General features: G+C 41.5%; 1 protein-coding gene across 4 annotated transcripts in view; it reads right to left on the reverse strand.

Moving 5' to 3' along the window:
* ccdc88c (coiled-coil domain containing 88C) overlaps nucleotides 1-26560 on the reverse strand; it is a 145957-nt gene that overhangs the window by 103628 nt on the left and 15769 nt on the right. For 3 of the 4 annotated variants that reach the window (XR_013845231.1, XM_080042662.1, XM_080042663.1), the window contains 3 exons: nucleotides 20786-20855; nucleotides 9209-9267; nucleotides 8077-8160 (listed from right to left, as the gene is read on the reverse strand). Coding sequence is in view for 3 of the 4 variants with exons in the window: in XM_080042662.1 (XP_079898788.1) it covers nucleotides 8077-8160; nucleotides 9209-9267; nucleotides 20786-20855 (213 nt within the window). In the remaining variant the exon portion in view is untranslated. The remainder of the gene's footprint in view (nucleotides 1-8076; nucleotides 8161-9208; nucleotides 9268-20785; nucleotides 20856-26560) is intronic. The other variant, XM_080042664.1, reaches the window with a different exon arrangement.

The raw sequence follows: 26560 nt of genomic DNA on the forward strand, positions 1-26560 counted from the left end.
GTGCCGCAGCTAACTGGGATTGGCCTAGGGAGGTGTGGGCGGCACTAGTGCAGTGCGTAGTCATTGGTCAAGCAAGGGAGGTTTGTGCGGCGTTGTCCGCTGGAGACAGTAGGGATTACAACAAAGTTAAAGCTGCCGTATTAAAGGCATATGAGCTTGTGCCTGAGGCATATCGCCAAAAGTTTCGTAAATATAAAAAGCAGGAGTCTCAAGCTTATGTTGAATTTGCCAGTCATTTATTCTAAGTGATGTTTTGCCCCTGTCTAGCGAATCTGATATTGATTCTAGTATCATTGTCCGGGGGTTTGGGATGCAGTGCATGGGGGCGCCGCTGCATACAGTGTACCTCGAATCAGATTTGGTGACCGGTCCGGTGGTTGTCGGTGTTCGTCCCTGTTTTCCCATAAAAGGGGTCTCCTTTCTTTTGGGAAACGACCTGGCGGGAGGTAAGGTGTTAGCCACGCCTGAGTTAACGGCGGTGCCTATGGTGACTGAGGGTAACGATAGGCTGGCTCAAGAATATCCTAGGGTTTTTTCGGCGTGTGCTGTGACCCGTGCAATGGCAAAGCGTCAGGTAGTGGATGACGAGGTTGATATATCTGACACCTTTCTGAGCGAAACTGTTACTCCTTCCTCTGGCAAGCTGTCCAGTGAGGAAGGAAGGTTCACTGATGTGTTTACGGGGCGTGGGTCGCTTGTGACAGAGCAGAAAGGCGATCTTAGTTTGTCTCTACTTCTTGAAAGCGCTGTTTCAGCGGGGGACATTGGGTCTGGGTCTCGTGGGTTCTTCCTCAAAAATGGAGTGCTCATGCGTAAATGGACTCCGCCTTATGCAGAGACAGGTGACGAGGGGGGAGCGGTTACCCAGATAGTGGTTCCGTTAAAGTATCGTTCCGATGTTTTGAGCTTGGCCCACGATCATCAGTTAGCTGGGCATTTGGGGGTAAATAAGACTTACGATCGGGTGCTGCGGCATTTCTTTTGGCCTGGGTTGAAGAGAGACGTAATGCAGTATTGTAAGTCGTGTCATGTTTGCCAGGTTACTGGTAAACCAAATCAAACAATTCCACCGGCACCGTTGTACCCAATTCCGGCTGTAGGGGAACCCTTTGAACGGGTTATCATTGATTGTGTCGGTCCGTTGCCACGTAGCAAGTCGGGTAATCAGTTCTTGCTTACTATCATGTGCGCAGCAACACGGTTTCCTGAGGCTATTCCACTGCGCAAAATAACTGCTCCTGTGGTGGTGAAAGCATTGATCAAATTCTTCTCTGTGTTTGGTTTACCGAAGGTGATACAAAGTGATCAGGGGTCGAACTTCATGTCACGGGTTTTTTCTCAGGTGCTGAAGCAGCTTGCGATAGCGCACGTCCACTCGAGTGCGTATCACCCTGAGTCGCAGGGGGCACTAGAGCGGTTTCACCAGACACTTAAATCGATGCTGCGGGCTTACTGTTTGGAGTTTGATAAAGACTGGGATGAGGGGGTTCCCCTCCTGATGTTTGCTGTAAGAGAGGTGGTACAGGAGTCTGTGGGGTTTAGCCCCGCCGAGCTGGTTTTTGCTCACTCTGTGCGTGGTCCATTGAAACTGCTGAAAGAGAAGTGGGTGGGTGGTGCTGAACCTCAGAACCTGTTGGATTTCGTATGTGATTTCCGTTACAAGCTGCGCTGTGACCTGGCGAGGGAAAATCTTAGTGCCGCTCAGAAAAGAATGAAGGGGTGGTACGACAAAACAGCGGCAACCCGAGTTTTTGCTCCCGGTGATAAGGTGTTGGTTCTGTTGCCGATTCCTGGGTCGTGTTTACAAGCTCGTTTCAGTGGCCCGTATTGTGTGGAAAAGAAAGTGGGCGACTATGATTACCTTATTGCTACTCCGGAACGTAGCCGCAAGAAGAGACTATGCCACATAAATATGTTGAAACCGTATCGGGATCGTGACGATGGTACCGGCCCGGTCTGTGTCAAAGATGACACAGTCCCGGCAGAGGGGTGTAACGTTGTCAGAGAGTCAGTTCTGGCGCTGTCCGGGGCTGAAGTTGAGTTATCTGATGGGGAGCTGTCTAGTGCTGAAAATGCTGTTGCCGGGGGTGGGCGGGACATGCTGGAGATTGAGGGTGATATTGAGGTTCCGTCTAAAGCGCTAGTGCAGGGGAGGCTAAAGAACTCTCAAATACTGAAGGAGCTGGACGCTCATCTGGCTCACCTACCTGTCCTTCAACGCGCTGATGTTACGGGGTTGATTTTGTCACACACCGCCTTGTTTTCTGACGTTCCTTCGTGTACCTCTGTTTTGCACCATGATATCGATGTGGGTGGTTTCCCACCGATTAAACAGCATGCCTACCGTGTGAACCCAGACAAGCGGCGTCGCCTTAAGAGGGAGGTTGAGTATATGCTGGAGCATGGGATTGCGGAGCCTAGTTCAAGCTCGTGGAGCTCTCCCTGCCTGTTGGTGGACAAAGCTGATAAATCAGATCGTTTCTGCACTGACTTCAGAAAGGTTAACGGGGTGACGAAGGCGGATAGCTATCCGTTGCCTAGAGTGGAAGATTGTGTCGATCGGGTCGGTAGTGCTTTGTATGTCACGAAACTCGATCTGCTAAAAGGGTATTGGCAGGTCCCGTTAACAGAGCGTGCAAAGGAGATATCCGCATTTGTGACGCCCGATGATTTTTTGCAGTACAAGGTGATGGCTTTTGGAATGCGCAATGCGCCTGCTACTTTTCAAAGGCTGGTGAATATTGTGTTGTCAGGGGTTTCTGGGTGCGAGGCTTATTTGGATGATGTGGTGGTCCATTCTGATGACTGGCAGAGCCATATGCAGCAGTTGGGCGAAGTGTTTGATCGGCTGAGCAGCGCTAACCTGACTGTGAATTTGGCCAAGTGCGACTTTGGGCAGGCTACTGTGGTCTACTTGGGAAAGGTGGTGGGCCGAGGGGAGGTGCGCACGGTGCAGGCCAAAGTGGAGGCTATCCATAACTTCCCTGTTCCAGGTTCGAGGTCAGATTTGCGTTGCTTTCTGGGGATGGCGGGGTATTACAGGGGGTTCTGTAAGAACTTTTCCGCGGTTGCGGCGCCATTGACTGACCTAATAAGCCCAAAGGTCCGGTTCGAGTGGTCCGATGAGTGTGAATTTGCGTTTCAGCAAATTAAAGCCTTGCTATCTAATGCCCCAGTACTTGCCGCACCGAAATTCGATCAGCCTTTTAAACTGGCCATTGATGCTAGTGATCTGGGAGCAGGTGCTGTTCTGCTCCAGGATGGGGATGATGGCGTAGAACACCCTGTGTCCTATTTCTCTCGGAAATTTAACCGTCATCAGCGTGCGTACTCTACGATCGAAAAAGAAGCTCTCGCCATTGTACTCGCATTAAACCATTTTGAGGTGTACGTCGGGTCGGCAAGCGTTCCTGTCACTATCTATACCGACCATAACCCCTTGGTGTATCTTCAAACGATGCGAAACACCAATCAGAGGTTGATGCGTTGGAGCATTTTTTTGCAGGCCTTCAATGTGGTAATTGAACATATTCGTGGCAAAGATAATGTTATCGCGGATGCGTTGTCGCGCTTGTAAATTGTTGTGTTTTTTTGTGTGAAAAATCACTAACTTAGGTTGGGGGTGTTACGCGCTCCCACCTCGCTTCTCTTGTCTCCCCTCATTCTCTCTCCCAGGTGCTGGGGCCTGATTCTTGCCAGGTGCTTCCAATCCCGTGGAGTATAAAGGCGTGGCCTGGGCGGCTGTCTCGCTCTCTCTGCCTGCCTGTCGGACGGTGTGCGGCTGACCCGCTGCGACTGCTGATAGTTGCCTTAGTTTGTGGGTTTACTTATGGGGGGCTGCTAGACGGTATTCTTTTTGTTTGTCGTAGTTTAGAGGGGCCGGGGGTTATAGTTTAGCTGGAGGAAGACCTGGGCAATATAGCAGTCAACTGTGCTGCCCCAGGTTTTCCTCCCGTTTTCCTTTTTATTTGCAGCCTCCTATGTTGAGTTGTGTTGTGGGATTATTTTGAATAAATCACGTTATTACTCCGATTGCTTTGTTTCATTTGGGTTTATTTTGCATGTCTACTGGCCGGCCAACGAGCCTGGGGCCCGGCCGTAACAGCGTGGTGGCACTCCAGGGCAGGCTGTTCCAGGTGTGGATCGTTGGGCTAATCTGGGTAGGCTGTTTCCAGGTGTGGATCGTTGGGCTAATCAGGGATCCCTATTTAAACCTGTGGACTCCAGTCATTCAGCGCCAGAGTCTACTACGTACCAGAGCGGTAACTTACCCGAGATCAGGAATATCTTTTGTTATTGTTTTCTTCATGTCTCCAGTTGGAGTGAGTTCTAACTCTGCTCCTTGTTTTCCTTCTGTGCCAGTTGCCTCCGCTGTTCACTTTTCCTGCTCGCCTGCCTGCGGGTTTCCGGATATCCACTTGCCTCTGATCGCCACGCCATTCAGCCGTCCAGTGTCCTGCCTGCCTGCCTAATAAACATTGTTCTAAACTGACTACCTGGTATCGGTTCTGCTTTTGGGTCCAACTTCAAGCTATCACAACACTGCAGTCCAGTTCCCGGAGGGAGGGGATCATGCTGTGCTTCAATATGTCACAGTACATGTTTGCATTCAATGATTGTAGCACTCATTTAGCCCCAGACCATGACACTCCCACCACCATGCTTGAATGTAGGCAAGACACACTTGTCTTAGTACTCCTCACCTGGTTGCCACCACACACACACTTGACACCATCTGAACCAAATAAGTTTATCTTGGTCTCATCGGACTATAGAGATGGTTCCAGTGATCCATGTCCTTAGTCTGCTTGTCTGTGGGGTTTCTTTTGCATCATCTTTAGAATAGATTTTCTTCTGGGACGACAGCCATGCAGACAAGTATGATGCAGTGTGCGGCATATGGTCTGAGCACTGACAGGTTGAGCCCCCACCCCTTCAAGACCTGCAGCAATGCTGGCAGCACTCATACGTCTATTTTCCAAAGCCAACCTCCGGATATAATTACAGACCAATCAGCATCTTGCCCGTAGTGTCCAAGGTGGCAGAGAAGTGGGTAGCAGAACAACTAATTTCTCATTTAAACAACAGCCCCTTCTCACTGCATCCCATGCAATTTGGTTTTAGAGCCAATCATTCTACATACACTGCCAACTGCCTCTTAATTGAAAAGGTTAAGTCTATGATGGACAAGGGAGGTACTGTTGGGGCTGTATTGTTAGACCTGAGAAAAGCTTTTGACACAGTAAATCATAAGGTACTCATTTCCAAACTCTCCTCATTCAATTTCTCCAATACCGCCCTCAAGTGGTCAGAGTCATATTTAAAGAACGATCCTAGGGTTGGCGGTTCGATCCCCGCCCGGCCACTTGTGTCATGGTTGTTGTGTCCCTGGGCAAGACACTTCACCCACCTTGCCTCGTGTGAATGTGTCTGATTGCTGTATGTTTGAGGTGGTGGTCGGAGGGGCCGATGGCGCGGAATGGCAGCCTCGCTTCTGTCAGTCTGCCCCAGGGCAACTGTGGCTACTATCGTAGTTTACCACCACCGGTATGACTGTGTGTGAACGAATTGAACCTGGAACCCTGTAAAGCGCTTTGAGTACCTTGAAAAGCGCTATATAAATCCAATCAATTATTATTATTAATTATTATTAGAACCCAGTGTGTGAATGTCAATAATCAAAAATCTTCTGCGCTGGATACACTAACTGGTGTTCCACAAGGGTCAATACTAGGTCCACTTCTATTCAGTCTTTACATAAATGACTTGCCCTCTGTGTGCTCTGATGTAGAGGTTCAGCTTTACGCTGACGACGCTGTGATTTTTACACATGGCAGAACTAAACTTCAGGCTGCAGCAACACTCACCAATGCATTGAACCGCATCTCAACTTGGCTAATTCAATCATGCCTTCAACTAAATACATCCAAAACAGTCTGTATGTTTTTTTCCAAAAAGCCATGTAGCACTCCTGACCCAGCCATACTGCTGTCAGGAGTAAAACTAGAAGTTGTCTCCGAGTTCAAATACCTAGGCCTCCTAATCGACTCTCAACTGTCCTTCAAATCTCATGTAAAAAAAGTTAGTCACAGGGTTGAGTTTAACTTATCAAATGTTCGCTTCATCAGAAATTCAATGACAACTGATGCAGCCAAGATTTATATGCATGCTATGATAATGTCTCATTTCACATACTGTTTGACCAGCTTTGCACAAGCCAATAAGACAACACTTAAAACACTTGAAACACTGTATAAGCAAACCCTGAAAGTCTTGGACCGGAAGTCAAACACCTACCACCATTGTCTTATTTTAAGAAAGTATAAACTTCTGAGCTGGGACAACCTAATAAAGTATGCAAATCTTTGCCTTATTTTTAAAATATTGCACAACAAACTTTTCAGGACAGCTAAAAATATGGCTCATTAGTAATCAATTGTGTACACACTAGGACTGCATTTGCTCCTCCTTCTTAGTAACTGTTTTGTCCTGCTTGCTTGTCTCTTGTGTGCTCCTGTCCTATGTTGTTCATGTGAGTGTCTAATTGTATATGTTTGTGCTGCATGTTTGTGCTGCTTGTTTGTGCTTTATGCTGCTGTATATGTTTGTGCTGCATGTTTGTGCGTTATGCTGCTGTTTATGTGTTTTTATTGTAGGTGTTTGTCTTGCTCTAATCTACTGTTTTGTGCACTTTCCTATAATGTTTAATGTACGCTGTGTTTTAGTGTCTGCTTATTTTATTGTTTGTTTGCCATTGTCTGTCAATTCGTTCTTACTATGTGTTACTGTATTTTCTGAGTTGACTATGTTGTTTTTTAATCTTTGTTTATACGTGCATTTTATTTCTGTAATTTTAGGTTGCCTTTTAAATATCTGGCCAGGGGACAACAGATGAAAACTAGCCTCTTAGGCTAACTCTGGCTCACTTACATTTTGAATGTTGATTAGTGTGCAATGTCCCTGAAATAAACCAATAAAATAAATAAAAATAGATATGACGCTGAGCACATGCACTCAACTTTCGTAAACTGGGCTGCAGGGCAGTATTTCAACATGATAACGACCCCAAACACACCTACAAGATGACCACTGCCTTGCTAAAGAAGCTGAGGGTAAAGGTGATGGACTGGCCAAGCATGTCTCCAGACCTAAACCCTATTGAGCATCTGTGGGGTATCCTCAAACGGAAGGTGGAGTAGCGCAAGGTCTCTAATATCCACTAGCTCCGTGATGTCATCATGAATGAGTGGAAGAGGATTCCAGTGGCAACCTGTGAAGCTCTGGTGAACTCCATGCCCAAGAGGGTTAAGGCAGTGCTGGAAATGAATGGTGGCCCCACAAAATATTGACACTTTGGGTTAGACATGGATGCGAGTTATTTTGAGGGAACAGTAAATTTACACTGTTATATAAGCTGTACACTGACTACTTTACATTGTATCAAAGAGTCATTTCTTCAGTGTTGTCCCATGAAAAGATATAATGAAATAGTTGGAGAAATGTGAGGTGTATCTTTTGTGAGATACTGTATGTGACTTGTTCTAAATTATGCATATATTTAATACATATGAAAACTGAACCATCCTCATGACAAGTAAGCACACTCCTTCCAGTGATGAAGATTGGGTTACAATCAATATCCTTTATTTAACCAGGTAAAATTCATTGAGATTAAAATCTCTTTTTCAAGAATGACCTGGCCAAGAAGGCTGGGTCGTCCACTGGATTGCAGGGTCGGTGGTTCAATCACCCACCACATGTCGAAGCGTCACTGGGAAAGACACTGAACCCTAAATTGCTCTCGATAGTTAGCTTACACCCTGTGTGGTAGCTGCTGCTATCGGTGTATGAATGTGTGTGTGAATGTGTACGAAACAATGTAAAGCACTTTGGGTCTGTGAAAAAACAGGGAAAAGCACTATATAGGTATAGTCCATTCAGCATTTGTTTAAAGCCCCAGAAAGCCCCACGTCATTTATAATGGAGATCATAGTCCTTTATCATGCTGATGTAATTTGATCTCATGTCCATGTATCAGTGCTTTAATACCGTCATAGGCGTACATGCTGTACTAACCTCCCGGATGTGACAGACGATGGCAGCTTGGGTGTGAATGTCCAGCAGCTTGATCTTCTCTATCATCTCCTCTTTACGCTCACACTATGGGACACGGACACACACACACACACACACACACACACACACACACACACACACACACACACACACACACACACACACACACACACACACACACACACACACACACACACACACACACACACACACACACACACACACACACACACACACACACACACACACACACACACACACACACACACACACACACACACACACACACACACACACACACACACACACACACACACACACAAATAAATAATTTTGTACACCCCCCTCGAAATTTTTATGTGGCTTAATCCACCCCTCCCTCCCTCCCTCTTTCCATTCATTGCTACCTCATGACCTTCCTCTTTCCTGGAACAAGTAGAACCAGTAAAGCTGGAGGGGAAGACGGTCAGAAAGAGAGGGAAGTTCGCTCGCTATCATTTCTGTCCCAGCTGGCTTACTGCTATATGCCCTATATGTCTCCTCTCGTGTCGTTTACAGTATGTTTAAAGTAACATCCCCAATAACCAACACTACTGGGTGAGCTTAGCGAATATATGGACATTTCATTAAGTTTTTTTTTACGTCGGGACAAAATACACTCGAAAAGTCCTGCAGAGTTTGGGAGAATATACAACAGAATGAAGCGGTAGTGTCTGGCCAATCAGTGGCCGGCAGTCTGCCGCAACACCTTTTAGCATCGGCTCAGCTCGCTTGGAACCTAGAGCGAGGCGATACCAAAAAAACTGCCGCTACAGGGGGCCAGGTACCATTTTTTTGTGGTGGAAAAGCCAAAAATGCGAGTTGAGTCGAATTGTTATATTCCCGTCTAGCATGGCTCTTAAACCATCCAACTGTGCTGACCAATACCCAACATTTAAATTGCATTGTTCCATTATTACGGTATATAAACCATTGACGTAACTCTGTGCAATTTGACCCTGCAGTCCACAGCTATTTTGACATGCAAAACCAAATGGACACAAAAAGCCTTCCTGGGAGAGATTGGGAGGAACAGTAAGCTTCTGTGTATGGGCATGTGCATGTATCAGAGAGTGTGTGTGTGTTACTGTACCTGGACTGAGCAGCCAAGTATCAGCAACAAAAGTCTTTGCAGCTCCTCCATGCTCTTTGCTGGAGAAAAACAAAACACACAGACATACTGTAAATTACATATTACCACTCAAGACTTTTTGGAGTAGCATTTATAAAGTGTGGCAAATAAGTGTAATCATGCTAACCTTAAAGCCAGTTGTAACTGTCTGTAATCTTTAATAACATGTTTGTGTTGTGAATAATGAATGGTGAATTGAAATTATAAAAACATGGCTCAAATTCCTCACTTCATTAATCAGATAACTTTATAATTTAAAAATCGATTTTTAATACAGTCATATGAAAAAGTTTGGGAACCCCTCTCAGCCGGCATTATAATTGACTCTGCTTTCACAAAAAAAAGATAAAAGTGGTATGTCTTTCATTTACCAGGAACAGCTAAGTACTGGGATGTTTTCCAAACAAAGATTTTTTGAAAAGCAGTATTTAGTTTTATGAAATTAAATAAAATGTGAAAAACTGGCTGTGCAAAAATATGGGAACCCTTGTGGTTTTGCTGATTTTAATGCATGTAACCGGTGTTGGGAAAGTTCTTTTTCTACGTGAACTAGTTCAAAGTTCAGTTCACACCCTTTAAAATTAACTAGTTCAGTTCATAGTTCATAATTCTGAACTAAGTTCATAGTTCAAAAATGAACTAATTATTTTTTTTAAATATGTTGCTGCAGGCTATTATTTTTCTAAATAATTGCCACATTTCATATAGAACCACAGACAGAAATAATTTCAATAACATTCAGTCCACAATAGAAGCCAGCTGCAGCTTTTCCCCCTACACTATATTCTCAAAAACATTAGGAAAAAGTTGCTGTTTAAATGGATTTTTTTTTAATGAAGAATTATTCAAACAAAAACGGTTAAGGTGCAAATGTTTTTCCATTTTTATAATTTTCCAAACCTGGAAACAATTCTCATGAAAGGTCATTCAAAGAAAGCAATACTGAAAAATATACCAGGCAGGTTGTACTCTACAAACAAATTAGCCTACAACTTAAAATAGTAAAACCCTCAAGGAGACCATTCTAAACTGCAGTGTAGGGCCTACTGTTAACAACAAAGTCCAGAAGATGTGTTGACGTACTTATTAACACAAACACAATCTGAGGTAGGTAACAATCATACGAAGAAGAGGTAGAGCCTGAGGCTAGGTCCATGGTCTGAGTAAGTCCTGCTGCATTCATTTGTTTTTGTTTTTTCCGCAGTGTTTCGCATTTTGATGACTCAGCGGCGGTGCGACGCTGTGGTGGCATGTCTTGCCAGATTGGGTGTTTTTCAGCTACATATTAAGGGCTGTTTACGCTGTCTTTTAGCGGGGGTTCTCTTTGGAAATCTGGCACTCGATGAACGATTGAACGACTGTAAGAGCGCCGTTCACAAACGCCAGAATGAGCGCGTTCGCAAAAACGTTCATGAGGCAGAAATACATACGTTCAGTTCACGTTCGCCCCCAATATGAACGAGTTCATGAACGATCGTTCATTGAACGCGTTCAGGCACAACACTGCATGTAACAGCATGTAAAACTGAGGACTTTAAACACAAAATTGGTTGGATTATGTTGTTAAGCCTTGAACCTTATATAAAGGTCGGTTTAATTGTGAGAAAAGGTATTTTAGGTGACTAAATGCAAGTTGCACTTCTCTTTGACTCTGCAGAAGTGAGACAGAATGGGATCATCAAAACAGCTCCCAAAAAGATCTTAAAAACAAAGATTATTCATTGTCATGGTTTAGGGGAAGGCTACAAGAAGTTATTTGGTCATTATAAAAAGTGCTTTACGTGGCGAAAGGAGAAAACTGCATTCCAAGTAAAACACCTGCTACCTACTTTCAAATTTGGTGGAGGTTCAATCATGCTGTGGCCACTTCAGGGACTGGGGCCCTGGTTAAAGAGGATAGTCGGATGAATTCAACCCAGTTTCAACAGATTATTCAGGATAATGTTCAAGCATCAGTCACAAAATTGAAGTTGCGCAGGGGTTGGATATTCCAACAAGACAATGCCCTTTGAGAGTCTTGGTCCAGGGGCCTATTATCTCATAATCCGTCGAAGAACCAACTGGATTCCACAATCTTTTTAATTTTCGCATTATTTATTAAAAAAAATTAAAAAATTAAAAAAAACGGGGGGCCCCACACTAGGACTTGAAACTGGCCCCCAGATCGTTAAGGCCGCCCCTGTGATAATGACAGAACTGGACTCCTACAGTACTAAGACGACAGGCCAGTCATTTTCAACAATGTTGTGCACTGCCTCACACAACAACTCTCAGTTCAACCAAGTCCACAAACAAAAACATAACAATTTAAAATAGCGTTTTTCTCTTACTATGCATGTTGCTTAGTAGGGGTGGGAATCTCTTGGCACCTCACGATTCGATTCCGAGGTCAACGATTCGATTCAAAATCGATTTTCAATGCATCTCAATGAAAATTTTTTTTATGTACATACCCATGTGTGAATTTCAAAAATATATTTATATGCACATCTGAGTTTGCTACTCGGAGTTTGCTAATCACTTCCTACTTTTGTGATGATCATTAAAGACAATCAACAGATGAATTGCCTTCTCTAATATTGCATTAAGAGAAAAGCTTTTCTTGTCACAAATATGACTTTCTATGAACAGTGCAATAATCAATGCAGCTTGCATTTCAACACAATATGGAAGTATGTAAAAACTAAACCGATTCAGTTTTATTTTATTTCTAATCTCGTAAATCATGTTTCTATAGGATTTCTATACTATTATCTATTATTTTCTATGTCATTTCAACACATTGTACAAAAAGTATGGCTTGGAATTCAGCTCTCATACAAAAACGTAAACAGAGATAAAGCCGGTGCAGGTCATGGGTTTGCTGCTCGCAGCCCTTTTGAAGCCACTTTGGAAACAACTCGCACATGTGTGGTGTGCATGCGCAGGAAGTATTAGTATTTACAAAAAAATAAAAATCGATTATTAACTTTTCTGAATCGATTCAGAATCGTCCGAGAGAGAATCGATATTAATCGCAAAATCAATTTTTTTTCCCACCCCTATTGCTTAGTGGGACTTACTTTTAGCATGGAGTGAGCTGAAGTGGCGCTGAAGATTTGAAGCCTTGAAATGCGCTAATGACGCCTGGCATATAAGGCAGAATGGCTTGGTATAACGTTCAACAAAAAATATAAACTCTCCCACTCTGTTTCGGAGCGAACTTGACACAAATTGTTTACTCACGGAAAACCTCCCTCCAAGCTGAGCGGGCAGTTTTAGGTTGCGTCCACACCAAACGTTTGCGAACGTTATGTTGCGTCTCAATTAAGAAATTGTGAACAGGCATACACACATTAACAAAATAAAAAATGAAATAATAAACAACATGTAAAACGAACGTAAGAGCCGCATGAAACGTTTGCGAACATGCAAACACAAAAAAAAAGTATAGAAAAAAAAAATTAAAAATTATAATCACAAAATTTGATATGAACTGAAGAGCCGCACGAAGCAAGGCAAAGAGCCGCATGCGGCTCGCGAGCCGCAGGTTGGCCACCCCTGTACTAGGCTAAGTGTCACCGCTGACTATTGGCTTGGCATGCCTACTACACTGCTACTACAGCGATTTCTTCCGTTTCCTCTGAAAACATGTGTACGAGTGAAGATGTCAGATAAATTGTGTCTGAACAGGGTTTTTTTTTAACCAAAAACGGGAAAACTGTCTCGTTTTCACCGTGTAAAGTGCCCCTCAGTGGAGAACAGTATTATTGAAAGCAACAACATGCACACTGGCTGACATAATCACTCTGGACTCATCCCATGTGTTGCACGAGAAGTATTAACTCCTGCCCTCTGGGAGGCGTTTTAGGTTCAAGAGTGCAGGAAGAAGAAATACGAACATTTATTTGTTCCCTTGTCCATATCGCTGCTGAATCAGCACAGGAGGTGCCCCCGATTAAATATGAACATTTGTACAGGGCTGGATCCCCATTATATTTATTATTCGTTGTTATTAATTATGTTTTTAATGTTTTCTGGTTTCTTTTTAAATCATGTCTTTATAATGTTTACATGTCCTGTATAATTGTTGGAGCTTGTGATGCAAAACTAATTTCTGGGCAAAAAGGACAATAAAGTGTTATCTTATCTTTGCAAAAGGTGGGGCTTAAAATAAACCGTAACTAAACTGGTTGTGTTTGGGAATAGGACTACAAAAGCATATTGAGCAAGACCTGCAGTGCAATGTTGAGTAGATGGTGAAATTAAATATTCTGTTAACATACGTTCTGTTTTGTTGCTTTGTTGCCATAGCCCTTTGCCTTGCTGGTCGCCTGGTGTCAAATTTCACCAGCTCCCCCTCCGAAGAGCAAATAAAGGCTTGGACCCATTCATTGCCGCTTGTGTCTTGATTTCTTAGTTTGTTTTTTGTTTAGGGTAGGCTTGGGTTGGTTTCTGGTTTCAGGTCCAGGGTACAGGCTTAATCCGGTTTAACTTTATGCCAAAGAGCCAAACTGGCATTTTTCATTGTGTGAGATCCTGTAAGCAGCAGTGTTCGGGACGTTACTTTGAAAAATAAATTAGTTATAGTTACTAACTACTTGTTCCAAAAAGTAACTGAATTAGTAACTAAATTATTTTATAATAGAAATAGTTACCAGGGAAAGTAACTATTTGCGTTACTGTAAAAAAAAGTTGCTATATGTCAAAGAATTTGGATTTTTTTGAGCAATTTTCACAAGTCAGTTGAAATGAGTAGAACAGACAGGTGAATGAGCTTTGATATTTATTGCACATCAACAGACAGCAAGAGATTTATCCTGCACTTCAATAATTCTCAACAAAAGTAAACATTTAAACAACAAAAAGTGTGTTTAACTCTATAGTCTTAATTAAATAAATCAAACTCACAATCTCAGACAACTGGTCTGGTAGACATTCTGTACTTCAAGTATTCTATTCAAAAGTAAACTATTAAACAATATAAATTGCGAATGCAGTAACTGTATCAAATTAAATAATTCAAACTCACAACCTGAGACAAATAGACTAGAAGACATAGGCTACTGTATTTCAAGTATTTTCTTCATTAAAAGAGTAAACAGTTTAACAACATGGAGTGCTTTTAAAGATTGAACTCAAGCTCCTAGCCCATCGATACCGGATGCTGCGCGACGCAACATTGTATCTCCTGCCAACTGCTGCGTGGCACAGCATTGTTGCTTTATCTAATTTTCATGGCGCGTGCAGCATAGAATGCACTGCCATTGGTTCAAATACACATGAGGTGGGTTTTGTTGATTTTTTAACCCTAACCCTAATTCATGCTATATTTGGCTGCTCCAACTCAAGTCAGTCCAGCCAGGCGATAGTTAAGTTTCAGTTTCGTTTTCATCTCCGTGTTATACAGCCATTTGGACCAGCTGATCGGCTCCCTACAGTGGGAGTCGGTCTGCATTCCAGTTGTACTGGGAAGTCGGATTCATGGTGCCAGGGATAACTGAACTAAATTATAAAATAAATTTTAGCCGCTTGCTGCCAGTGTCAGACAAAGTAAATTAATATCCCCCGTTAATATCTCTCGTTGTATGCAGACGACATTCTTTTGTTTATATCTCGTCCTCAAACATCAATACCTGCCCTCTTGACTCTAATTAGCAGTTTCGGCAAACTTTCTGGATTCTCTGTTAACTGGGACAAAAGTGAGTTAATGCCAGTGTCCAAGGAGGTTAATATGACGTATTTATTGTCCACTCCCTTTAAAAAGGCTTATGAGCATTTTTCATATCTTGGTGTTATTGTTACGAAAAAATCTGAGGATCTCTTACGAAAGAACTGGGACAGCAAAATTAAACAGCTTAAGCAGGGAATTAATTTCTGGAAGACTCTTCCTATTTCTCTCATAGGGAAGATTGATGCTATTGAGATGATTGTACTGCCGCGTTTCCTCCATCTTTTTCAATCCATTCCTTGTTTTATTGCTCAGTCTTACTTTAAGCAACTAGATTCCATTGTTGTTTCATTTATCTGGAATAGGGTTGCAAAATTCCGGGAATTTTCAAAGTTGGAAACTTTCCATGGGAATTAACGGGAATTTATGAGAATTAACGGGAATTTTGGGAATTAACGGGAATAAACGGGAATTTACTAAATTTAAAGCAACCCAAATGCACTACATTCTCCTAACTATGTTATTTCAGTCCAGGCAAACGTTCTAGACTGTAAGAAACAGTTTTTTCAACTAAGTTTTAATATATTTATGAACATTTAATTTCAAATCAGATTATTTTTTAAGTTTATTGAGACACCCAACTTGATATCATATATTGATTTTTACAAGACCAGGTTTACAGAGGCTTAAACTGTGATTTTAAATATAGTTGGGGACAATATATTTTAGCATAATCTCGACTAAAACAACCAGATTTTATGCAAGTACACTTGGCAAATTGGACATAGCACACATCCTACTGCAGGGGTACTGAGGCCATGCCCCCTACATGCTCTGTGCATTCGTCCATCACCTGGGGGGCATTTGACTTTATTTATTGAATGGGTTGGGTCAGACAGTTGAGTAATATTTAACTCAACATTCATATTGTTGTTGTTCAGTGAAATTATTGATTGTTCATAAAATAATCAAAACTTGATAAAGTTCTACTTACAAATAAATCTGTTCAAATGTAATGTTTTTTAATTGTATTTTGCATGGATGTCTGCCTATGACCAAACATAGTGTTTAAATGTTTAGATTTATGTTTGGATATGAAAAAGAAATATGTAAATGACCGACTGAATATTCCCAAAATTCCTGAGCGAAAGTTCCCGTGGAAAGTTCCCGGAAACTTTCCGGTAATTTACCGGAAACTTTCCACCCCTTTGCAACCCTAATCTGGAACTACAAAGCTGTTAGAATTTCTAAAAAACATTTATGTAAGGCAAAGAATGTTGGTGGCTTTGCTTTACCAAATCTTAAAATGTACTATTGGGCTACTCATCTGTCTATGCTTGCTTGGTGGAGAAGGGGCCCCCCCTCTATTTCAGATTTATGCCCAGCGTGGCTACGCATAGAACGGCTGCTTTGCAAAAAGTCTTCCTTGCTGGCACTGCTTAACAGCCCCACCACAGTCAAGAAGTCATGCTACAGTAACAGCCGTGTAATTCATGGCACTATACGCATATGGGAGCAGATCAAATCTTATATTAAGGCTCCAAAAATGTATACTGACACTCCCATTTGTAATAATCACTCTTTTATACCAGGCATTAACGGTGCAGCTTTCTTTGACTGGAAACAAAAGGTTATTGTTAACATAAATGATTTGTATATTGAAGGAAGCTTTGCCACATTTAGACAGGTACAAACTGCTTATAATATTTCTGCCTCAAGCTTTTTCAGATATTTACAAATTAGAGATTTTATTTGTAAAAATTTAACTAACTTTGAGAGCCTGAATAAGCACGAAACTCTTGAGACAATGAATAAATTTGACCCGGCTACTCGTGGGGCGGTTTCCTTCTTTTACAAAATTCTTCATAATGGAGCTGTGCTGGGTACCGAGGAGCGTAAGCAGGCATGGGCAGATGAGTTAGATGTGGAATTGAGTGATGATATTTGGGATGAATGTTTGCGGAATGTGCACAGATGTTCAGTTAATGTTAGACACAATCTTATACAGTTTAAAACAGTCCACAGACTTTATTATTCCCTGGAGAAGCTAAACAAATGTTACCCTAATGTCTCACCTGTCTGTAATCAATGTAAATCCATGGTAGGTAATTTAGCACACTCATTTTGGTTATGTAGCAAACTCCATTCATATTGGAAAAGTATATTTCAATGCTTCTCTGAGGCTTTTGGGAAACGTTTGGAACCTGAACCTCTTGTGGCAATTCTGGGAGCTACAAGTCCCTTTTCTTGTATTAATAAATATGAGAAGAAGGCTATTGAATTTGGGATGGTGATTGCCAAGAAATTGATATTACGTGTGTGGAAGTTGGACTCTGTGCCTACATACGACCTGTGGTTAGGAGAAATGTCTAACACACTGCATTTGGAGCGACTGAGATACTATAACGATGATAGAGGAGATGTGATTGATAAGATTTGGGACCCTGTAATAAGATTATTTAATGGGTAGGCTGCTCTATAGTGCTTTACTGTGCAAATGTATGGATGTGTGTATTTTTCTTTTTTATTGTACTCTGACATTCACTTGTCTTTTCGCAAGACTTCTGATCTTTTTATTTAATATTTATGTTTTGACCATGGACTGCGGCTGCTAATTTTGATGTGCTTTGTTCTGTATGTTATGTGTGTTTGTATGCACTGTCTGTTCTTAAAACTGAAAACTACAATAAACATATTTAAAATAAATTATAAAATAAAGCTATCTCTTCCTCCCTCTACGCAGTTTAATCACTCAATTCATAGTAACGCACCTCGTTTAACGTTCAGTAATGATAACTTACTGAAAAAATAACGGCACATGTACCCGATTAGTAAATCATAACCATTTAGAAAAAAATCAATAAACAAGACAGACATATTCTTTTCAGAATATGTCTGTCCCTTAGAGAGTGAGTGAGTGAGTGAGTGAGTGAGTGAGTGAGTGAGTGAGTGAGTGAGTGAGTGAGTGAGTGAGTGAGTGAGTGAGTGAGTGAGTGAGTTTGTCAGCCAGCACTGCAGTCGCGCCATAGACACTAGGGGTGTAACGGTACACTAAAGTCACGGTTCGGTACGTACCTCGGTTTTGAAGTCACGGTACGGTACAGTACGGTACGGTTCATAGTTAAGGGAGAATGAACAGCTTTAGCTGTCAGTAACTAGCTGACAGTATGTAACATACAAATAAAATGCATAACAAATATAAAAATACTGCTGCAATTCTCCAATAAATAAAATACTTATTAAATACTAGTGTAGGTTCATTATAAACTAAAATTGCAATGAAAAAATATACAGTAGGCTATTAATGGGTCTTTTTGACTTTAAAAAAAGAAAATATTGATGCAGCTCTCTTAACCCATTGATGACTATGGCAATCTAGGATGCATGTCCTTAATGCCTGTGGGTTTTCTGAAAAAATAGTATGAATTGTCAAGTCTACCAAAACCTTAGCCTGCGTAGCACATAGAAACATGAAATAAAATACATTTAAAAGTTAAGGTTCACAGGTTTTATTTAAACATGCTCCCTTAGCGCTTACAGACCAACACATTTTTCTAAAAATCGTCAAAATTAGATGGGGGAGAAAATAAATAAATAAATAATATAAAATATTTAAAAATAATGTGCTAAATGAGGTTATATAATCCTGCTTCCTTTTAGCATGGATAGTAGTGACTGAGTGTGCAGTGGAGGGATAAAGATAGACAAATATAGGAAGGAGAAGATCGCTTTATTTTATCATTTAGTTCAGTTATCACTGGCACCATAGATCCGACTTCCCAGTACAACTGGAAGGCAGACTGACTCCTGCTGTCGGGAGCCGATCAGCTGGTCCAAACGGCTGTATACCACGGAGATGAAAACGAAACTGAAACTTAACTATCGCCTGGCTGGGCTGAATTTGAGTTGGAGCAGCAAAATATAGCCTAAATTCATAAATATTGTTAATAAATAGATGCAATGTGTTGTGTGATTTTCGTCAGTAGCCTATAGTAGACCTAGATTCTGCGCTCCGAACGCCACTAACTGTTCTGTAATACACTATCGCCCCGTATTTTTTTATTTATTTATTTTGGTGCCTTCTAAAATGCATTTTCGACGTGTTGCAGCATAGGCGATCGCAGTGAAACAACCGACATTGTTCCAAACGTCTATCACTGTTTTCATAATTCACCTGGAATCTTAAATTATCTCTCAAACGGGATTTGAATAACAGGGGGGCGCCTGCAAGCTCCGGTTTCCTGTTGACTTTCGTCATGCAGTTTGCTCTCTGTTCGATAGCACTGTATAACATCTTTATTTGCACTACTGATAGACTGTAAACGAGGGTTACTATAACTGCTAATAGTGATGCAAACGGAACACTAGAGTGGAGAGCTGTTTATCTCTTGCTCTGACTGCTGCGTGAAAACTCGGCCGCCTGTCAGTGCTCTGGGACGGGGGGAGTGGCCGCGGAGTCACCCGCTGCTCGTTTAGAAGTTAAGAGCGATACATGCTTTAGCGACAGCCAGGGTCTCCAAAAGTCGCCAATAACACCAGAAGAAGCGGCTAGATTGGTCGCTTATTTTGAAAAAAGAGTCGCCAGAGGGGTCTGAAAAGTCGCTAAATATAGTGACAAAGTTGCTAAGTTAGCAACACTGCCTTGACCCTCATGCTCACCATGGACATAAGAGACTCTCAATCCTGGCTGCTACTGCGCACGTGCGAGCCGAGCCGGAGGCTAAATGGTCCGGGGGGAACTCCGACGACAAGTTTTAAGTTCCACACAGCAAAACAAGGCTGTACATTCGCCATATAACGCTATGTACGCCACGAACGGACCGCGGTCCACCTCTGTAACACCAAATACGTGCCTGTACCGTCACGGTACGGTACAAATACATGTACCGTTACACCCCTAATAGACACACATGCGCAGATTCAAAACCAGGCAATTCAGGGCAAATAACCGTACAGCTACATCAGGAGTTGTAGTTCACAACCCATTAAAACATTCAAAACTTTTTTTCAAAATATAGATTTACGATCAGCACCTGAAGATACGATTCATATTTCAAGAAAATAAATATTGCGATATACCGTAACGATTTTATAGCACAGCCAACACCTAACGGCTTGGCCCCTGCTTTAATCTTACTCATATTGCATTAAAAATAAGCAACAAGACAGTGTGATTAACATATTGTGATGTTTGATTAACCTTTAAACAAAAATAAATGACAGCCAGACCCTATTCAGTTTAGCTCTCAAGAAAGACAATAGAGGATATGGAAAATGTATACACTGTGCCAGTAATCATCATGCTTACAACAAGTGTAACAGGACATCCATGACCAGCTATGCCAGTAAGACTCATACATTTAACCTTTTGACTTAGATTTAGAGTAGAGTACACTCTTATATTAGATTAAATTGTTACTGTTATTGCGCCAACAATTGGTAACATATCTTATTACTTAACCCTCTGCCTCAGCTGCAAAAAGACAGTATCCCCAGTTACTCCAGCTATAATTACAATTCCCCAAAAGACCCAATGCTTACAATGATAATAATAACTTTACTTTATATAGAGCCTTTCAAGGGACCCAGGCCGTATGGCAGAAATCAAGTATGAAAACGATTCACACATTTTTTATCCTATTATTAGGTGGAGGACTATGAACAAGAGTAATGGAATCAACGTCAATAAATAAGTACAAATGTAATTAAGCCAATAGGATTTTAGCCACCCACACATATCTATTGGAGCACCATCTAAATTTTTTTCACAATCCTCCATAAAAAGATACAGGTGTGTATATTAATTTCTATTACAGCACTGACAAGGAGGCAGTAGACATATGCAAGACTTGATAAGTGGGTGTATGGTATGTGGGAGAGTTTGTTACCTGATATCGGATCTGTGGCAATGCAGAGGATGTCAGGAAGGGGCATGACTATTAACTGCTTTAATGTCTCCTACAGCAAAGAAGAGGAAGGGGGCAGAAAAAATAAATTTTCAATGTTAAGATCATAATGATAACTGTGTAAAATGCTGTGTTGCTGACATACATTAAAGGAGCACTTGAATCTTTCCATCAGTTGGCAAGCACAAAAAGATGTAAGATTGTTCCTTGTAAAAAAAAATATGGCTATATCCCTGTAAAATCGCAAAATAGCAGAAGAGCGTGATACTGGATTTTAAATCAATGTCACAGGATTTTTTCGGATGGATGGATAAAAAGTACAGTACACTATCACCAGCATAATAATTAACACAGAAGAAGACAAAAATATATTTAGTACTTTACTAGTTTCTTCTCTCACCAAAGCTTGTTTACTTTACTTTGGTGAATAATGAGTGTGTAAACGGAGAGTATTTCCTAAACTTTTAGCAAAACACATTTTGACGAAAAGTCCAGCCACTAACATACCCAGACTGTAGCTAAATGTCTGCGTGCACAGGACAGTGGCCGACAGGCTACACAGAGGGGTGTGTGTGTGTGTGTGTGTGTGTGTGTGTGTGTGTGTGTGTGTGTGTGTGTGTGTGTGTGTGTGTGTGTGGTGTTCTGTGATAAGGACAGTGACTCAGCAGGGAAAGACAGACTAGAACCATTCGCTTAAAAACAAAGCACACACCTGCACACACACCACTCCTCACAACAGGGAATAACATCAAAATGTACACATGAGATGGTGCCAGGGTTCAACATAACTTTTTTTTCCTACTGGCCCCTTGTATATTTTCACTGGCCCTGCACACACTTTTTTTTCTTCTTCATAATTTAGTGTCAATAATTATAATACCTGTATTAGAAAAATAACCAAATCTAAAGGGAATATCTATACTGTAACAGTATAGATATTCCCTTTAGATTTGGTTATTTTTCTTTTAGTTAATTATATGAAATATTGATATTGCTCATACACATAATATAAAACCAGGCAAACGTATTGAATTTGAAGCCTACAACTGAAAGTATGTTGAAGGGGTCGGCCAGTATTTTAAAGTCCAATAGTTTGATGATTGTTTTTATTCTTGAATTTGGGCAGTTTAATGAATAGTTCACCTGCAAAAGTCATGTTCAAACATAAAAAAATAAATAAGAGATGAAGGTCTGATCATTCTTTGTGGTGTGGTAGGCTGTTTTTATTACTTTCTCTATATGCATTAGGGATGTGAATATGTCGACCGAATGACCGGTTTTCCACTTGCGCTCAAGCTGACTTTAAAAATAGAATAGAAATCCGAAAATCAGGGGGTTATGCCGTTTTTTTAATAGGAGATTCACATAAGAGTCCGGTGTGGGACCATTTTTTCAAACTATTGATAAAAAACAATGCAGTTCAAAATATGCAGCAAAAGTTAAACGCTCGTCTGAGACTATGACGTTAAATCACCTTAGAAACACACAATGCCTTCGTCCGAGCATAGCAGCGTTTCACCGTGAGATCTCGCCAGTGAGTGAGCCGTCGCGCAGATGAACTGTGGTTTGTGGCTAAAATAATAACCGGGGATATTCCCCCCGTTAGCGATTTCAATGGGAAAGACTTCCGCGATCTGATTGTATGTCACGAGCCTGAAAACACAGTGCCATGTCGGCAGACAAACTGCGCGACTATAGGAACTGTCCAGTGAGCAGAGTCCCTCCGTTGGTTTCTGTCTACAACCGACACAATCACCAGAGACGCATTCACAGCGTTTAAATAAAGCCTCTCATTTGTATTAACATTGGGGCTTGCATGCAAATACTGTAACATTACGGCGGCAGCTAAAGGAAAAGCGCAGTTTTCACTTCATTTTCTGCACCTCAATCTCTGCTGTGGGAAGAATGAAAGAAAGGGGGCAGAGTAAGTCGACTGATTTGTCGCAGGCGGACGGTAGGCAGCTCTGCCAACGGAGCGAGGAGAGTGCGCCCGCTTGTTGCTCCGCCTGTCAAAACGCCCACGCATCGTTTGTCCACTGGCCTTTCATTAAAAAATATATTTTATATTAGGTTTATTATATTGAGTCTTAAATAAACACTGCTTTCATTACGACTCTCAACGCGCATTTCAATGAACCATGATGTAGTCTACAAAAAGATACTGAACTGTGATTGGCCGTTACTGGCCCGGGCGGGACAGTGACTGGCCAATCAACTTGCCCTGCATATGATTTTACTGGCCCCGGGCCTACGGGCCATGCGTTATGTCGAACCCTGGGTGCTGTTTCCTTATTAACTGGAAAACTCCTTTCACATGTCTCGAATGTGGTATTTATATATTCACATTTGTATTTTATTATTCAGTCACTGTCACAATTTACTGGATAAGGGGGTTTAGCCTAGAGTGTCATCTGTAAACCAGGTAAGGAATAAGGATCTATCAGTTCACACATAACAGCTTTGAGGCAGTGAGTCTAGAGGTAGTGCAATCCTTTCGGATACCATTACACCAACCTATACAGAAGGAGGTAATAAGAGACACAAATAGTCTCTCCTTACGCAATACACATAGACACATACTAACCCACATACACACAGTGTAGTGAATAAAACATATGAGCTGGTTACCAGATGTCTTTAAGGCAGAGCAGGTGGGTTTTCAACTAAAGAAAGAAAAGTTCCCGGGGGGACGATTGCCATCAGTGCACACCTCAAAATAATTTCAATATTGATCAGCTTGATCGGCTGTTAAACTATTAAAATATTTTAATCAGATTAATTACAGGGCAGCTGTGGATTAATCACGATTAATTCTACCAAACATGCCCGAAAAATTTAAATTTTCTCTCTATGTTGTTGCAGGAACGGAAAGATAAATGACAGAAGGTGGATATATACAGGTGAAACTCGAAAAATTAGAATATCGTGCAAAAGTTAATTTATTTCAGTAATTCAACCTAAATGGTGAAACTAATATATTACATAGACTCATTACATTCAAAGTGAGATATTTCAAGCCTTTATTTGTTATAATTGTGATTATTATGGTTTAGGCCTACAGCTTATGAAAACCCCAAATTCAAAATCTCAGAAAATTAGAATATTACATAAAATCAATTAAAAAAAAAAGATTTTAAATACAGAAATGTCGGCCCTCTAGAAAGTATAGTGATGCATATGTACTAAGTACTTGGTTTGGGCCCCTTTTGCACAAATTTTTGCCTAAATGCGGCGTGGCATGGATGCTATCAGTCTGTGGCACTGCTGAGGTGTTATGGAAGCCCAGGTTGCTTTGATAGAGGCCTTCAGCTTGTCTGTATTGTTGGGTCTGGTGTGTCTCATCTTCCTCTTGACATTACTCCATAGTTTCTCTATTGGGTCCGGTCAGGAGAGTTGGCTGGCCAATCAACACAGTAATACCATGGTCAGTCAACCAGTTACTTGTGGTTTTGGCACTATGGACAGGTGTCAAGTCTTGCTGGAAAAAGTAATTCAGCATCTCCATAAAGCTTGTCAACAGACGGAAGCATGAAGTGCACTAAAATATTCTGGTAGATGGCTGTGGTGACTTTGGACTTGATAACACAGTGGACCAACACCATCAGATGACATGGTGCCTCAAATCATCACTGACTGTTGAAACTTGACAGTTGTCTTCAAGCAACTTGGATTTTGTGCCTCTCCACTCTTCCTCTAGACCAGGGGTGGCCAACCAGTCAGAGACAAAGAGCCACATTTTTTACTGTGTTACTGCAAAGAGCCACATCGTACACACGGGTACACACAGTGGCGATTCCAGGAAATTTTGACTGGGGGTGGCCAAGGTGGGCCACAGAGTTAGAGTGGGGTGGCCATCGCACCCCTGAATGAATAGCATGTGATATGCTGTACAACCAATTCAAAGATGATTTATAATCCCAAATGCCCAAATCATGGCATCCATTGTAATGTTTGTCAGAAAACTAAACCCCTGAAGGGGGGTCTGGGGGCATCCCCCCCAGAAGATTTTTTTGTGTTTTTAACATGTAATCTAAGCATTCTGGTGCATTCTCGCGAAGATAAAGGAAAAAGTCAATATTTATTTCAGCTCAGATGAATAGTAAAATTAGCAAGACAACATAACTTGCTAGCAGCCAGATGCCTAACAACTGGACAGAGGGACGGATGACCACTAGCTTTTGACCAAATATCTTGCTAAAAAATAAACCTTTATTTATGAAAGTCTGCCCTTGCTAAGAACATGTTACACTCGCTAACTACAAACTTTAATTTTTTTATTCAGATTTCAAAAATCTGCTGGGACACGTGCCTATACAGATGCATGGGTGGCACGCATGTCACAAGCACACTTATGCTGTTTTCAAGACCTTTGCTGACCAGAGACCAGTTCTAGTGGCCACAGTCCTACCATTAATTTAGTAATTGAAAATTGCAAACTGATCTCATATCAGTGGATTGGAGTGTTTGTGTGATGAACTTGGCAACTACCTATCAAAAAAAGTTAAGAAAAAAAAATACATATCATCTCTGAACTAGGATACATATCAGGAAAAAAATGTAATTAAAAAAATAAAATGAAAATAAAAAATAACATTTGAACTGGGGGGGGGGGGGCACTGGGGTGGGCAGTAAGATTTCAGGGGGGGGGGCGTTTTTATTTTCGCGGGGAGCTTGCACATGCATGCACAAGCATTATTTATTTTAAAAAAAAAGGGGCCCCACACTAGGACTTGAAACGGGCCCCCAGATCGTTAAGGCCGCCCCTGTGATAATGACAGGACTGGACTAAAGACGACAGGGCAGTCATTTTCAACAATGAACATTATGTGCACTGCCTCACACACAAACTCTCAGTTCAACCAAGTCCACAAACAAAAATATAACAATTTAAAATAGCGTTTTTCTCTTACTATGCATGTTGCTTTGAGGGACTTACTTTTAGCATGGAGTGAGCTGAAGTGGCGCTGAAGATTTGAAGCCTTGAAATGCGCAAATGACACCTGGCATATAAGGCAGAATGGCTTGGCATAACGTTCAACAAAAAATATGAACTCTCCCACTCTGTTTCGGAGCGAACTTGACACAAATAGTTTACTCACGGAAAACCTCCCTCCAAGCTGAGCGGGCAGTTTTATGTTGCGTCCGCACCAAACGTTTGCGAACGTTATGTTGCGTCCTCAATTAAACATTTGCGAACAGGCATACACATAGGGCCTACACATTAATAAAATAAAAAATGAAATAATAGACAACATGTAAAACGAACGTAAGAGCCGCATGAAACGTTTGCGAACATGCACACACATAGGCCCACACAAAAAAAAAAGTATAAAAAAAAAAAAAATGATGATCACATAATTTGATATGAACTGAAGAGCCGCACGAAGCTGGGCAAAGAGCCGCATGCGGCTCGCGAGCCGCGGGTTGGCCACCCCTGCTCTAGACTGTGGGACCTTGATTTCCAAATGAAACGCAACATTTCATTAGGATCAGTGATGATTTGGGGTGCCATGTCATCTGCTGCTGTTAGTCCACTGTGTTATCAAGTCCAAAGTCACCACAGCCATCTACCAGAAGATTTTAGAGCACTTCATGCTTCTGAATGTTGACAAGCTTTATGGTGATGACAATTTCCATTTCGACTTGGCACCTGCCCACAGTACCATAAACCACTGGTAACTGGTTGACTGACCATGGTATTAGTGTGCATGAATGGCCAGACAACTCTCCTGACCTGAACTCCATAGAGAAACTATG

The sequence above is a fragment of the Ammodytes marinus genome (assembly GCF_949987685.1).
Source record: "Ammodytes marinus genome assembly, chromosome: 15".
Taxonomy (NCBI): Eukaryota; Metazoa; Chordata; class Actinopteri; order Uranoscopiformes; family Ammodytidae; genus Ammodytes; species Ammodytes marinus.